The sequence below is a fragment of the Pangasianodon hypophthalmus genome, chromosome 27 (genome assembly GCF_027358585.1).
Source record: "Pangasianodon hypophthalmus isolate fPanHyp1 chromosome 27, fPanHyp1.pri, whole genome shotgun sequence".
NCBI lineage: Eukaryota > Metazoa > Chordata > Actinopteri > Siluriformes > Pangasiidae > Pangasianodon > Pangasianodon hypophthalmus.
Window position 1 is genome coordinate 19,320,977 of NC_069736.1, and position 12,500 is coordinate 19,333,476.

The 12,500-nt window shown below is 44.0% G+C and overlaps 1 protein-coding gene across 6 annotated transcripts in view; it reads right to left on the minus strand.

The window, feature by feature from the left end:
• gria3a (glutamate receptor, ionotropic, AMPA 3a) overlaps window positions 1-12,500 on the minus strand; it is a 39,067-nt gene that overhangs the window by 14,994 nt on the left and 11,573 nt on the right. For 5 of the 6 annotated variants that reach the window (XR_008301126.1, XM_053230533.1, XM_053230532.1 and 2 more), the window contains exons 3-11: window positions 12,192-12,431; window positions 10,753-10,940; window positions 10,018-10,071; window positions 7,467-7,628; window positions 7,043-7,210; window positions 4,776-4,880; window positions 4,032-4,139; window positions 3,682-3,888; window positions 2,774-3,147 (exon numbers count right to left, since the gene is read on the minus strand). Coding sequence is in view for 4 of the 6 variants with exons in the window: in XM_053230533.1 (XP_053086508.1) it covers window positions 2,774-3,147; window positions 3,682-3,888; window positions 4,032-4,139; window positions 4,776-4,880; window positions 7,043-7,210; window positions 7,467-7,628; window positions 10,018-10,071; window positions 10,753-10,940; window positions 12,192-12,431 (1,606 nt within the window). In the remaining 2 variants the exon portion in view is untranslated. The remainder of the gene's footprint in view (window positions 1-2,773; window positions 3,148-3,681; window positions 3,889-4,031; window positions 4,140-4,775; window positions 4,881-7,042; window positions 7,211-7,466; window positions 7,629-10,017; window positions 10,072-10,752; window positions 10,941-12,191; window positions 12,432-12,500) is intronic. The other variant, XR_008301127.1, reaches the window with a different exon arrangement.

A 12,500-nucleotide genomic window follows, 5' to 3' on the forward strand; every position in this document is an offset into this window, starting at 1 on the left:
GACGGAGAGAGAGAGAGAGCGAGAGACAGAGAGAGAGAGAGAGAGACAGAGAGAGAGAGAGAGAGAGAGAGAGAGAGACAGCGGGAGAGAGAGAGAGAGACAGAGAGAGAGACAGAGAGAGAGAGAGACAGAGAGAGAGAGAGAGAGAGACAGCGGGAGAGAGAGAGAGAGACAGAGAGAGAGAGAGAGAGACAGTGGGAGAGAGAGAGAGAGAGAGACAGCGGGAGAGAGAGAGAGAGAGAGACAGAGAGAGAGAGAGAGAGAGAGAGAGAGACAGCGGGAGAGAGAGAGAGAGACAGAGAGAGAGAGAGAGAGACAGCGGGAGAGAGAGAGAGACAGTGGGAGAGAGAGAGAGAGAGAGACAGCGGGAGAGAGAGAGAGAGAGAGACAGAGAGAGAGAGAGAGAGAGAGAGAGACAGCGGGAGAGAGAGAGAGAGACAGAGAGAGAGAGAGAGAGACAGCGGGAGAGAGAGAGAGACAGTGGGAGAGAGAGAGAGAGAGAGAGCGCAAGAGAGAAAAAAAAGTACAGGGAAGGAGAGAGAATATGCACACAATGGAGAAGAGACAAAAAGTGAGAAAGAGAGAAGGAGAAAAGAGAGGGATGAATCAGAGGGAGAGACAGAAAGAGAAAACACAGGAGGGAAACATACAGACAGAGAGAGAGAGACAGCTCAGAGCTCCAGACTGAAATTCCTGATCCACAATCCGATATTATTCCTGAACGATTTCACTCCTGAGTCATGTGACTCTACAGTAATGCTAACAGCTAATAACAAACATAAACACTCCAGATGATGAAGAATGAGTCTGGAATGAAGAGTGAGGAATCCGACCATCAGGAAAGATGGAGTGAACAAGTGATGAGAGAGTGAGACAGATGAGTCCTGGTGAACAAGTGATGAGAGTGTGAGACACGGAGAACAGACGAGTCCCAGCGAAAGACAGGCTCTAATCACCAAACTCCTCAATGAGAGGGAGACATGCAGCAAAAACACGGTATCCCTCCAAAAGTCCTCACAGAGAGAGAGAGAGAGAGAGAGAGAGAGAGAGAGATGGGGTACAGAGACAGATGATGACACAGACAGGTAAAGAGACAGAAAGAGAGATGAACAAAGAGAGAGAGACAGACATGTAGAGAGAGAGAGACAGAGAGACACAGAGACAGACAGGGAGAGAGACACAGAGACAGACAGGGAGAGAGACAGGGAGAGAGACAGACAGGGAGAGAGACAGACAGGGAGAGAGACACAGAGACAGACAGGGAGAGAGACAGACAGGGAGAGAGACAGACAGGGAGAGAGACAGACAGGGAGAGAGACACAGAGACAGACAGGGAGAGAGACAGACAGGGAGAGAGACACAGAGACAGACAGGGAGAGAGACAGACAGGGAGAGAGACACAGAGACAGACAGGGAGAGAGACAGGGAGAGAGACAGACAGGGAGAGAGACAGACAGGGAGAGAGACACATAGACAGACAGGGAGAGAGACAGACAGGGAGAAAGACACAGAGACAGACAGGGAGAGAGACAGGGAGAGAGACAGACAGGGAGAGAGACAGACAGGGAGAGAGACACATAGACAGACACGGAGAGAGACAGACAGGGAGAGAGACAGACAGGGAGAGAGACACAGAGACAGACAGGGAGAGAGACAGACAGGGAGAGAGACACAGAGACAGACAGGGAGAGAGACAGACAGGGAGAGAGACACAGAGACAGACAGGGAGAGAGACAGGGAGAGAGACAGACAGGGAGAGAGACAGACAGGGAGAGAGACACATAGACAGACACGGAGAGAGACAGACAGGGAGAGAGACAGACAGGGAGAGAGACAGACACACTGAGTCTGTGCACTTTACAGTCAGCTCATGGTGAATATTTAGTTATTTTAGTGGAGGCTCTCTGAGAGAAAAAAACAGCGCTGAGAAAATAAAAATAAAATAAAAATACAATAAAATAAAGAGTGAGAGGAGAGAGAGTGGGAGAATGAGAGGAACAACATGTCCCAACATTCAGCAACACCGGCAGCAGGGATGGTGCTGTGAGGGCGAGTGAATGTGTGTGTGGTATAAAAAACAAAAAAACAAATAAATGAAGAGCGTGAAACGTGAAGATGAGCTAAAATAACATATACACACCACGGCCACGTGACTGAAGGACGAAACGACAGTAAAATGCAGAGACACGGTGAGAGAGATGAGAGGTAGAGGTATGAGAGATGGAGGGATGAGAGATGGAGGGATGAGAGGTGGAGGGATGAGAGATGGAGGGATGAGAGATGGAAGGATGAGAGATGGAAGGATGAGAGGTGGAGGGATGAGAGGCGGAGGGATGAGAGGCGGAGGGATGAGCGATGGAGGGATGAGAGGTGGAGGGATGAGAGGTGGAGGGATGAGAGGTGGAGGGATGAGCGGTGGAGGGATGAGAGATGGAGGGATGAGAGGTGGAGGGATGAGAGGTGGAGGGATGAGAGATGGAGGGATGAGAGGTGGAGGGATGAGAGGTGGAGGGATGAGCGATGGAGGGATGAGAGGCGGAGGGATGAGAGGCGGAGGGATGAGAGGTGGAGGGATGAGAGGCGGAGGGATGAGAGGCGGAGGGATGAGAGGTGGAGGGATGAGAGGTGGAGGGATGAGAGATGGAGGGATGAGAGGTGGAGGGATGAGAGGCGGAGGGATGAGAGGTGGAGGGATGAGAGATGGAGGGATGAGAGGTGGAGGGATGAGAGATGGAGGGATGAGAGGTGGAGGGATGGCTGCCGAAGCACCAACCTTGGCGAGATATCGCATCCTTGCTGCATGAAGGCTCCGAGGGAAAACCACAGACTGTTAAAAATGCCGAAGTCGTTGGGCGGATCGGGCGGAGCCTGCGGATCCTTCGCCTCGTCGCCGTTGCTGATGTTCCACTCGTACGGACTGAATCGGCTGACGAGGAAGAGCACGACGCTCACGCCGATGTAAGCGAACACGATGCACATCCAGATCTCGTACGCCAGCGGGTCGAGGAACGAGAACACACCAGGCTTCGACTTCTGCGGCTTCTTTATCATGATGGAGATTCCGAGACTCATGAAGGGTTTGGAGAAGTCGATCACCTCCTCGCGCACCAGCGTGATGGTCAGAGGAGCCACGGCGATATCCGCCCTCTGGAACACACACGCACAACCCGAGTTCCACGTGTGACACCGTACAGACGATCGGGAAATTAATTACAACCTGATCTCAATGAAAATCATTCAACTGAAAATCTTACTAACATTAATTAATGAGCAGATGTTGCTCCAGATGTTACCTACGTAACCACACGCTAACTTCCATCATTACACACATAACAGAAATGCTTTTAAACTGTTTTTAAAAAGTGGAATATCTGGGGTTTAAAGTCCTAAAAAAGAAGTAGCTATAAATTGATAAATTTACAGAGAGAGAGATAAACGCAATATAAGGAAGATAATTTGCAGAGAATCGTTTACGTTTTAGGAGAAGAATGAAATTAAATACAGAGTAAGAGCAAAAACACACACACACACACACACACACACACACACACACACCCCTTACACATAAGCAAACGTTTCCAAAGCTAGCGAGTTTTACGCGCTGTCGGTTAGCTAAATGTGAACGAGTTACAAAAATAGTTCATGTATCACCTCAGTGACTCCCACTAGGTCTCCACTCACCCCGTACACCAGCTCTCCCACCATCCCGTTCCAGGTTTTAGTCTCAGGATCTCGTGCTCCGTATTTCCCGTCAGCTACGATGGACAATTTGTACTTAATTCCGACATGTTTGGCGATTTCGGAGGCTAAGTCCACGCAGTAGCCTTCGTATCGATCGTTTCCCTCCAGCTGCATGTAATTTCTCTTATACATCACATACGGAGCTTCCTGTTAAACATAAACACACTAAAATTATTACTAATCCACTGCGGCTCTGCACAACGCTCCACTCTGATTGGTCAGCTGAGGCGTTAGGAGGCGTGTCCGTTAGTTTACGTAAAACATGATGAAAAGTAACAGAGTGAAATCACCATGATGGTGGTGACGACAATCGTACGGTTTTCCACTGAAGACGTTTCATTCGTCACCTGCAGCTCTGTTACGTAAACAAACTTCTCAAATTCACTCCAGTAACCGATCTGTGAAAAACACACACACACACACACACACAATACACACAATACACACAATACACACACACACACAATACACACACAATACACAATACACACACAAAAAACACACACACAAAAACACACACAAAAAGACATACATACACAAGACACACAGAAACACACACAATACACAATACACACACAAAAACACACACATGCGCACACACACACACACACACACACACAAAAGTACACACAAACACACATTTTCTAAGGTGACTATTTTATTGTACCAGAAAATAAATAAATAAATAAATAAATAAATACGTAACATACGAATTGTTATTTTTTAGCTAACACTGTTAATGTTTTGAAGCATGAAGTAAATATACTTTAAATTTATAAAATTGCAAAAAGATAAAAATATAAATAAAGACTTTTTTACTGGAATGTAGCTGGAAATTTCATTACAGAAAAATAATTCATAAAAAAAATAAATAAAACATTACATTATATTATGGTGTAATTATGACCGCTGATGTTTTTCTGTGAATTACATATTTGTAGAGAATGCAAAGAAAATTAATAATTAATATATTATTATTATTATTATTATTATTATTATTATAAACATTATTATATTTTGGCAGTGAATTGAACCTTTCTCGCTCCACCAGGTTTCATCTCGTAAACATCGATGGTGAAGTTCGTACGGCGACCGAAAGAATCGAACTGGACATTTCCTGTCATTCCCTGAACCTGGACCTACAACACACAACACACACAAATACACACAGATGATAACAAACACACACAAAATCAACAATAAAACACACACACACCAAAATATAAAACACATGAGAAGGACAGTTAAACCCTGATTCACAGAGCTGGTGTTATAGGTGCATCTGCTCCTCACGCTGCCCCCTGCTGGACACCACTGTTACTGCGTGTAATGAGGTTTATAAGAACTAAAAGGAGATTACTTGTTCAGAACCTGTGTGTGTGTGTGTGTGTAATGTTTGTGTGTGTGTAATGTTTGTGTGTGAATGTTTGTGTGTGTGTGTGTGTGTGCGTGTGTGTGTGTAATGTTTGTGTGTGAATGTGTGTGTGTGTATAATGTTTGTGTGTGTGTGTGTGTGTGTGTGTATGTGTATAATGTTTGTGTGTGTGTGTGTGTAATGTTTGTGTGTGAATGTGTGTGTGTGCGTGTGTGTGTGTAATGTTTGTGTGTGAATGTGTGTGTGTGTGTATAATGTTTGTGTGTGTGTGTGTGTGTATGTGTATGTGTATAATGTTTGTGTGTGTGTGTGCGTGTGTGTAATGCTTGTGTGCGTGTGTGTGTGTGTGTGTATAATGTTTGCGTGTGTGTGTGTGTAATGTTTGCGTGTGTGTGTGTGTGTGTGTATAATGTGTGTGTGTGTGTGTGTAATGTGTGTGTGTGTGTGTATATAATGTGTGTGTGTGTGTATAATGTGTGTGTGTGTAATGTTTGTGTGTGTGTGTATAATGTGTGTGTGTGTGTATAATGTTTGTGTGTGTGTGTATAATGTGTGTGTGTATAATGTGTGTGTGTGTGTATAATGTGTGTGTGTATAATGTGTGTGTGTGTATAATGTGTATAATGTGTGTGTGTGTGTGTGTGTGTATAATGTTTGTGTGTGTGTGTGTGTATGTGTGTATAATGTGTGTGTGTGTGTATAATGTGTGTGTGTGTATAATGTGTGTGTGTGTGTATAATGTGTTTGTGTGTGTGTGTGTATAATGTGTGTGTGTGTGTGTATAATGTGTGTGTAATGTTTGTGTGTGTGTGTATAATGTGTGTGTGTATAATGTGTGTGTGTGTGTGTGTGTGTGTGCATAATGTGTGTGTGTGTGTATGTGTGTATAATGTGTGTGTGTGTGTGTGTGTATAATGTGTGTGTATAATGTGTTTGTGTGTGTATAATGTGTTTGTGTGTGTGTGTATAATGTGTGTGTGTGTAATGTTTGTGTGTGTGTGTGTATAATGTGTGTGTGTATAATATGTGTGTGTGTGTGTGTGTAATGTGTGTGTGTGTGTGTAATGTGTGTGTGTGTGTGTAATGTGTGTGTGTGTGTGTGTAATGTTTGTGTGTGTGTGTATAATGTGTGTGTGTGTGTGTGTGTATATAATGTGTGTGTGTGTGTAATGTTTGTGTGTGTGTGTGTATAATGTGTGTGTGTGTATAATGAGTGTGTGTGTGTGTGTGTGTGTATAATGTGTGTGTGTGTGTGTGTGTGTAATGTTTGTGTGTGTATAATGTGTGTGTGTGTGTGTGTGTGTGTGTGTATAATGTGTGTGTGTGTGTGTGTGTGTAATGTGTGTGTGTGTGTGTGTGTATAATGTGTGTGTGTGTGTGTGTGTGTATAATGTGTGTGTGTGTGTGTGTGTGTAATGTTTGTGTGTGTATAATGTGTGTGTGTGTGTGTGTGTGTGTGTGTATAATGTGTGTGTGTGTGTGTGTGTGTAATGTGTGTGTGTGTATAATGTGTGTGTGTGTGTGTGTGTATAATGTGTGTGTGTGTGTGTGTGTATAATGTGTGTGTGTGTGTGTGTGTGTATAATGTGTGTGTGTGTATAATGTGTGTGTGTATAATGTGTGTGTGTATAATGTGTGTGTGTGTGTGTGTGTGTGTGTATAATGTGTGTGTGTGTGTGTGTGTGTGTGTGTGTGTGTGTATAATGTGTGTGTATAATGTGTGTGTGTGTGTGTGTGTATAATGTGTGTGTGTGTGTGTGCGCGCGCGTGTGTGTGTGTATAATGTGTGTGTGTGTGTGTGTGTGTATAATGTGTGTGTGTGTGTATAATGTGTGTGTATAATGTGTGTGTGTGTGTGTGTGTGTGTGTGTGTGTGTGTGTATAATGTGTGTGTGTGTGTGTGTGTGTGTGTGTGTGTGTGTATACCATCTTCAGTGCTCTCTCGATGTCGATGCCCTGACTCCAGGGAACAGCTGGATTTGCTAAACAGTCTCCGGCGCTGCCACGGCGAGAAACATCCACACGCTGACGACGCAAATACCGAAACGCCTCTGATATCACCAACACGGCATCGTGGGTCAGTGCAGAGGTGTACTGCACACACACACACACACACACACACACACACACACACACATGTATACAATGTGTGTGTATATGCACATATACACAGAAAGTTGTTATGTGGTGTGTGATACTGATTTGTTTTTGACCTGCACTATGGGGAACAAAGGAATTTATAGGGACAGACATCATTTGATGTGTGTGTGTGTGGTGTGCATTTTGTGTGTGTGTTATGTGTGTGTGTGTTATGTGTGTGTGTGTATTGTGTGTGTTATGTGTGTGTTACTCTGAGCGGTGTGTCCCGAGCCTGAGGGAACTCTCTCTCGTCCAGTTTGTCCCAGCGCTGGAGGAACTGCTGTACGATGGGGTTTTGTGGGTTGATGATGTGAAACGCAGTGACGTTCGCACCGCCGGAGAAAACCTTCTCTATACTTGCATTGGAGAAACCCTGGAGGTCAAAGGTCAAAGGTCATACTCAGCTGCTTTCAATAATATATGTGTAACAGCCCACACGCTGAACAGTGTTTCACACAGGGCACTCTGCAGGACTCACCATCTCACTGCCCAATGATTCACACACACACACACACACACACAGCTGTTGCCATGGTTACATCTCAGTGGATGTTATAACTATATACACATCACGTTTAATTATGACCTTGCATAAACTCTTTTGTCATGGTTACATTAAAGTATCTGAAAATAACACACACTTGTCAGCCAATCAGAAACAAGTAACTGAAAATAACACGCATCTATCAGCCAATCAGAAACGAGTAACTGAAAATACTCCTGAGCTACAGAAAAGCTCTTAGTGCTGTTAGATCAGTGTATCTCTCCACTCTAATAGAAGATAACAAAAATAATCTTAGACTGTTATATCAGATCAGCGATTAGAATGTTTTACTCCCCTTAAAGAGACTGAACTAATTTCATTAATTTCATCATCAAAATCATCAACCTGTATACTACATCCTTTACCTACTTGTTTCTTCAAACAGATAATTCCAGAAACAATCAAACCTCTTCTAAAGATAGCCAATGCTAAGGGAAGAATTGATTATGTACCCAAATCTTTTAAATTAGCAGTTATCAAGCCCCTGATTAAAAAACCTGACCTTGACCCCTGTCAGCTGTCTAACTATAGACCAATATCAAACCTCCCCTTTATCTCCAAGATCCTAGAAAAGGTTGTAGCACAGCAGCTATGCTCATACTTACATAGGAATAACATTCATGAAATGTATCAGTCAGGATTTAGGCCTCATCATAGCACAGAGACAGCGCTGGTTAAAGTGGGAAATGGCTTATTACTGGCCTCTGATCAGGGTTGTGTCTCCTTGCTGGTGCTGCTTGACCTTAGTGCAGCTTTTGATACCATTGATCATGTTATTCTCCTCGATAGACTGGAAAATGTAGTAGACATTAAGGGAACAGCCCTTTCCTGGCTCAGATCTTATTTGACTGATCGTTATCAGTTTGTAAACGTAAATAGTGACTTCTCTTCTCATACTAAGGTAAAGTTTGGTGTCCCGCAAGGCTCTGTTTTAGGCCCACTGCTCTTTTCTCTATATATGCTACCTCTGGGCAAAATTATTCGTAAGCATGGTATTAGCTTCCACTGTTACGCTGATGACACACAGTTGTATGTTTCTGCAAAGCCAGATGACAGACACCAGCTTAATAAAGTTGAGGAATGTGTAAAGGACATTAGACACTGGATGTTTATTAACTTTCTCTTACTTGATTCTGACAAGACAGAAGTACTTGTACTAGGACCACATGCAGCTAGAAGTAAGCTTTCTGATTACATAATAACTCTGGATGGCCTTTCTGTTTCATCATGTGCAGCAGTAAAAGACCTTGGTGTGATTATCGACTCCAGTGTCTCATTTGAAGCTCATGTAGATAATATTACTAGGATCACCTTCATTCATCTCAGAAATATTGCCAAGGAATATAATGTCACTACACGATCCGCCACGCCTACTTCTATCAAAAGGTGCAGGCTATTTGTTGGTATCTTGAATAATGCGGGCTACAGCTGGGGGTAGAGCTTTCTCTTACAAAGCCCCACAGTTATGGAACAGCCTTCCACTTAGTGTTCGGGGCTCAGACACAGTCTCAGTGTTTAAGTCGAGGCTGAAAACATATTTGTTTAGTCAAGCCTTTAGTGAATAGTTTTCTTAGGTAAAGGAGCAGGTCTGGAGGGTTCACAGGCATAGAGTGTTGTGGTGAACTGGGATGTTTGGATGCTGTCGCCCCCCCACTCTCACGCGTTCACTCAGGTGTGTTGATGGTGGAGTGGCTGGAGCTTTATGTCCCAGGACTCCCTCATGTCTGTGTTAGCTTCTGGCTCTCCCTTTCAGTTATGCTGTCATAGCTAGTCTTGCCGGAGTCCCTGCTTGCTCTCTGCATGCAAAGTACATTGTCCTTAACCATTAGAGGACGAAAAGCTTACCTAATAATCTCTCCCTCTCTCTCCATCTCTCTCTCTCTCTCTCTCTCTCTCTCTCTCTGTGTCGAGCTACACATGCTACTCCTGAGATACCAGTGATCCTGACCCCTTCTGCTCTCTGGACCTGCCTGATCCATCCTGATGCCCTACTTCTGCTTGGAGATCTCATCACTTGTAAACCACTCGCTGCTGCTGAGGATCATTGAGATTACTGTGGATGGTACCACTGAGAAACCATCAACGTGGCTTTGGACTGCAATCGCTATGAACAGTTTTGGACTCAAATCTCCATCAGTGAACAGTTGATAAACTCAACAAAATACAATTTAACAATGTACAAACAGGAAGTCTTCGGAAAAGTGTGTGTGTGTCTCACCAGATTAGCCAGGATGTAGTGATATCCTCGACTGTTTTTCCCCGAGGCCACAACCTGCACAAACACACACTTTAATAAACATATACAAGATCAGGTCTCACTGCAAACACGTCATGAAATGGATACAGTTAGAACCCGCTACACACACACACACACACACACACACACACACACACTATGGAGAGGTCAAGGCAGAGAAAGAGAATATGTTCATTGCTATAAATAAGATTTTGTGTGTGTGTCTGTGTGTGTTTGAAATGAACACTGATATAGTGAGTGTGTGTTTTTCAGCCTCACCTTCACTATGTGTGTGTGTGTGTGTGTGTGTGTGTGTGTGTTCAGCACAGGACAGGCAAATAAGATTATTTTTAGGCAGAGAGAAAATTTATAGTTTCCCGACTCTTCTCCTGTTGTAGGACATTATGGCCTACTTACACACACTACACACACATACACTATACACACACACACACACACACACACACACACACACACTAAACACACACACACTCACTCTGTTGAGTTCAGTGATTTTCCTGTTCTAACCTAGATATATTGCAAAGTGCGCACTACTGAAGCTCCAGTGTTTTGTATTGCTACACCATCACTACCTCAGAATGTATCAGAAGGTCATGGGGTCATGGGGTCATGAGGTCATGAGGTCATGAGGTCATGATGTTGTGAGGTGATGTGGCAAGGTCGTGAGGTCATGGGGTCACGATGTGGTGTGTGTACCTGCTCCAGCACAGCGTTGATGCGCTCCTCTTCACAGTCGATGACGAAGAGTTTCTCCTGACGACGTTCCATTTCCTCAATTATCCGCCGATATTCCAGAACATCAGCAACGTTCCCGACGGAGCGGACCGTCACCCGCCAATCATTCACTACTGCAGCTTCCATTACTGACTGCAGCAGAGAGAACCCTGAGAGACAGAGAGAGAGAGAGAGAGAGAGAGAGAGAAACAGATAGAAACAGACAGAAAAAGAGAGAAACAGACAGACAGAAAGACAGAGAGAGAGACAGAGAGAGAGACACAGACAGACAGACAGATTGAGACAGAGACAGAGACAGACAGAAAGAGAGAGACAGACAGAAAGAGAGAGACAGACAGAAAGAGAGAGACAGAGACAGACAGACAGACAGACAGATTGAGACAGAGAGAGAGAGACAGACAGACAGACAGACGTTATCCAGCCTGTATCTCTTGTGTTTCTTGTGTTTTTACTCTCTCTGCGTCCCCCGTATTGTACCGTATCATACTGTATCGTATCGCGCAGTTTCATATAATATCGTGCCGTTTCGTACCGTATCGCGCTGTACTGTATCATATCCTCTCTCCGTATCATATCCGTGGCGTATTGTATCACATCATATCGTTATCTAATCTGCATCCTGTGCTGTTATCTGATCTTGGTCTCCAGTGTCATTATCTGATCTGCTTTACTGGTGACTGAAGTTATATTTAGATTTGGGGTAAGAATGGTCGATAGTGTTGTTTTACAACTTACACGGTTTATTATAATTACAGTTGTGTTTGTGGTTTCAGTGAAATCAGGACAAACTGATATAAATTAGGACAATCCTGATGTAGCAACGTAACTTAATCACTGTCTCACTCTCTCTCTCTCTTTCTCTCTCTGTTTCTCTCTCTCTCTCTTTCTGTTTCTCTCTCTCTCTCTCTCTGTGTGTTTCTCTCTCTCTCTCTCTGTGTTTCTCTCTCTCTCTTTCTGTTTCTCTCTCTCTCTCTCTGTGTTTCTCTCTCTCTCTTTCTGTGTTTCTCTCTCTCTCTGTTTCTCTTTCTTTTTGGCTGCTTCTCTCAGAGAGCAAATTATTAAATGAATGGCAGCTTGGCAGTGCAGAGAAACTCCAAGCCTTAACCACTGAGCCACTACAGCTACCCCTGGATTCAACCACTGAACTAACTCGCACTAAATGATGAATCTCAGTGCAAAACTCAAACAAGGGTTGTATTCGCCTAAAATAATCGATAATATAAAAGGCACAAAAATGATCCACTAATTTTTAGATATCGATCACAAGAAGAATTTTTTTACCATTCTCACTACTCTAAATGCTGTAAATGTGCAGCACTTTTTCACAGTGTAGCCTGTACATGAACAGCTGCGTGTGTTTGTGTGTAGGTGTGTGTGTGTGTGTGTGTGTGTATACTCACCTCTATCTGTGTCATACAGGTAGACAAACCTGTCCCATTTGTAGTGTATGATCATGCTAAGCACCACCCCTTTAAGGGCGGGTCTCAGCTGGAGCAGGAAATGTGTGTCGGCCTCAGCGGGCTGTGATGGAGTGATGAAGGAGGTGTGCAGAGCCCCAGAAAATGACAAGAGTGTGTTCACCGAGCGTTGATCATAAAAACCGAATATGGCATACACACCCCGTGAGAACTGAGAACAAACTGCAGAGAGAGAGAGAGAGAGAGAGAGAGAGAGAGAGAGAGAGAGAGAGAGAGAGAGAACAACAGACA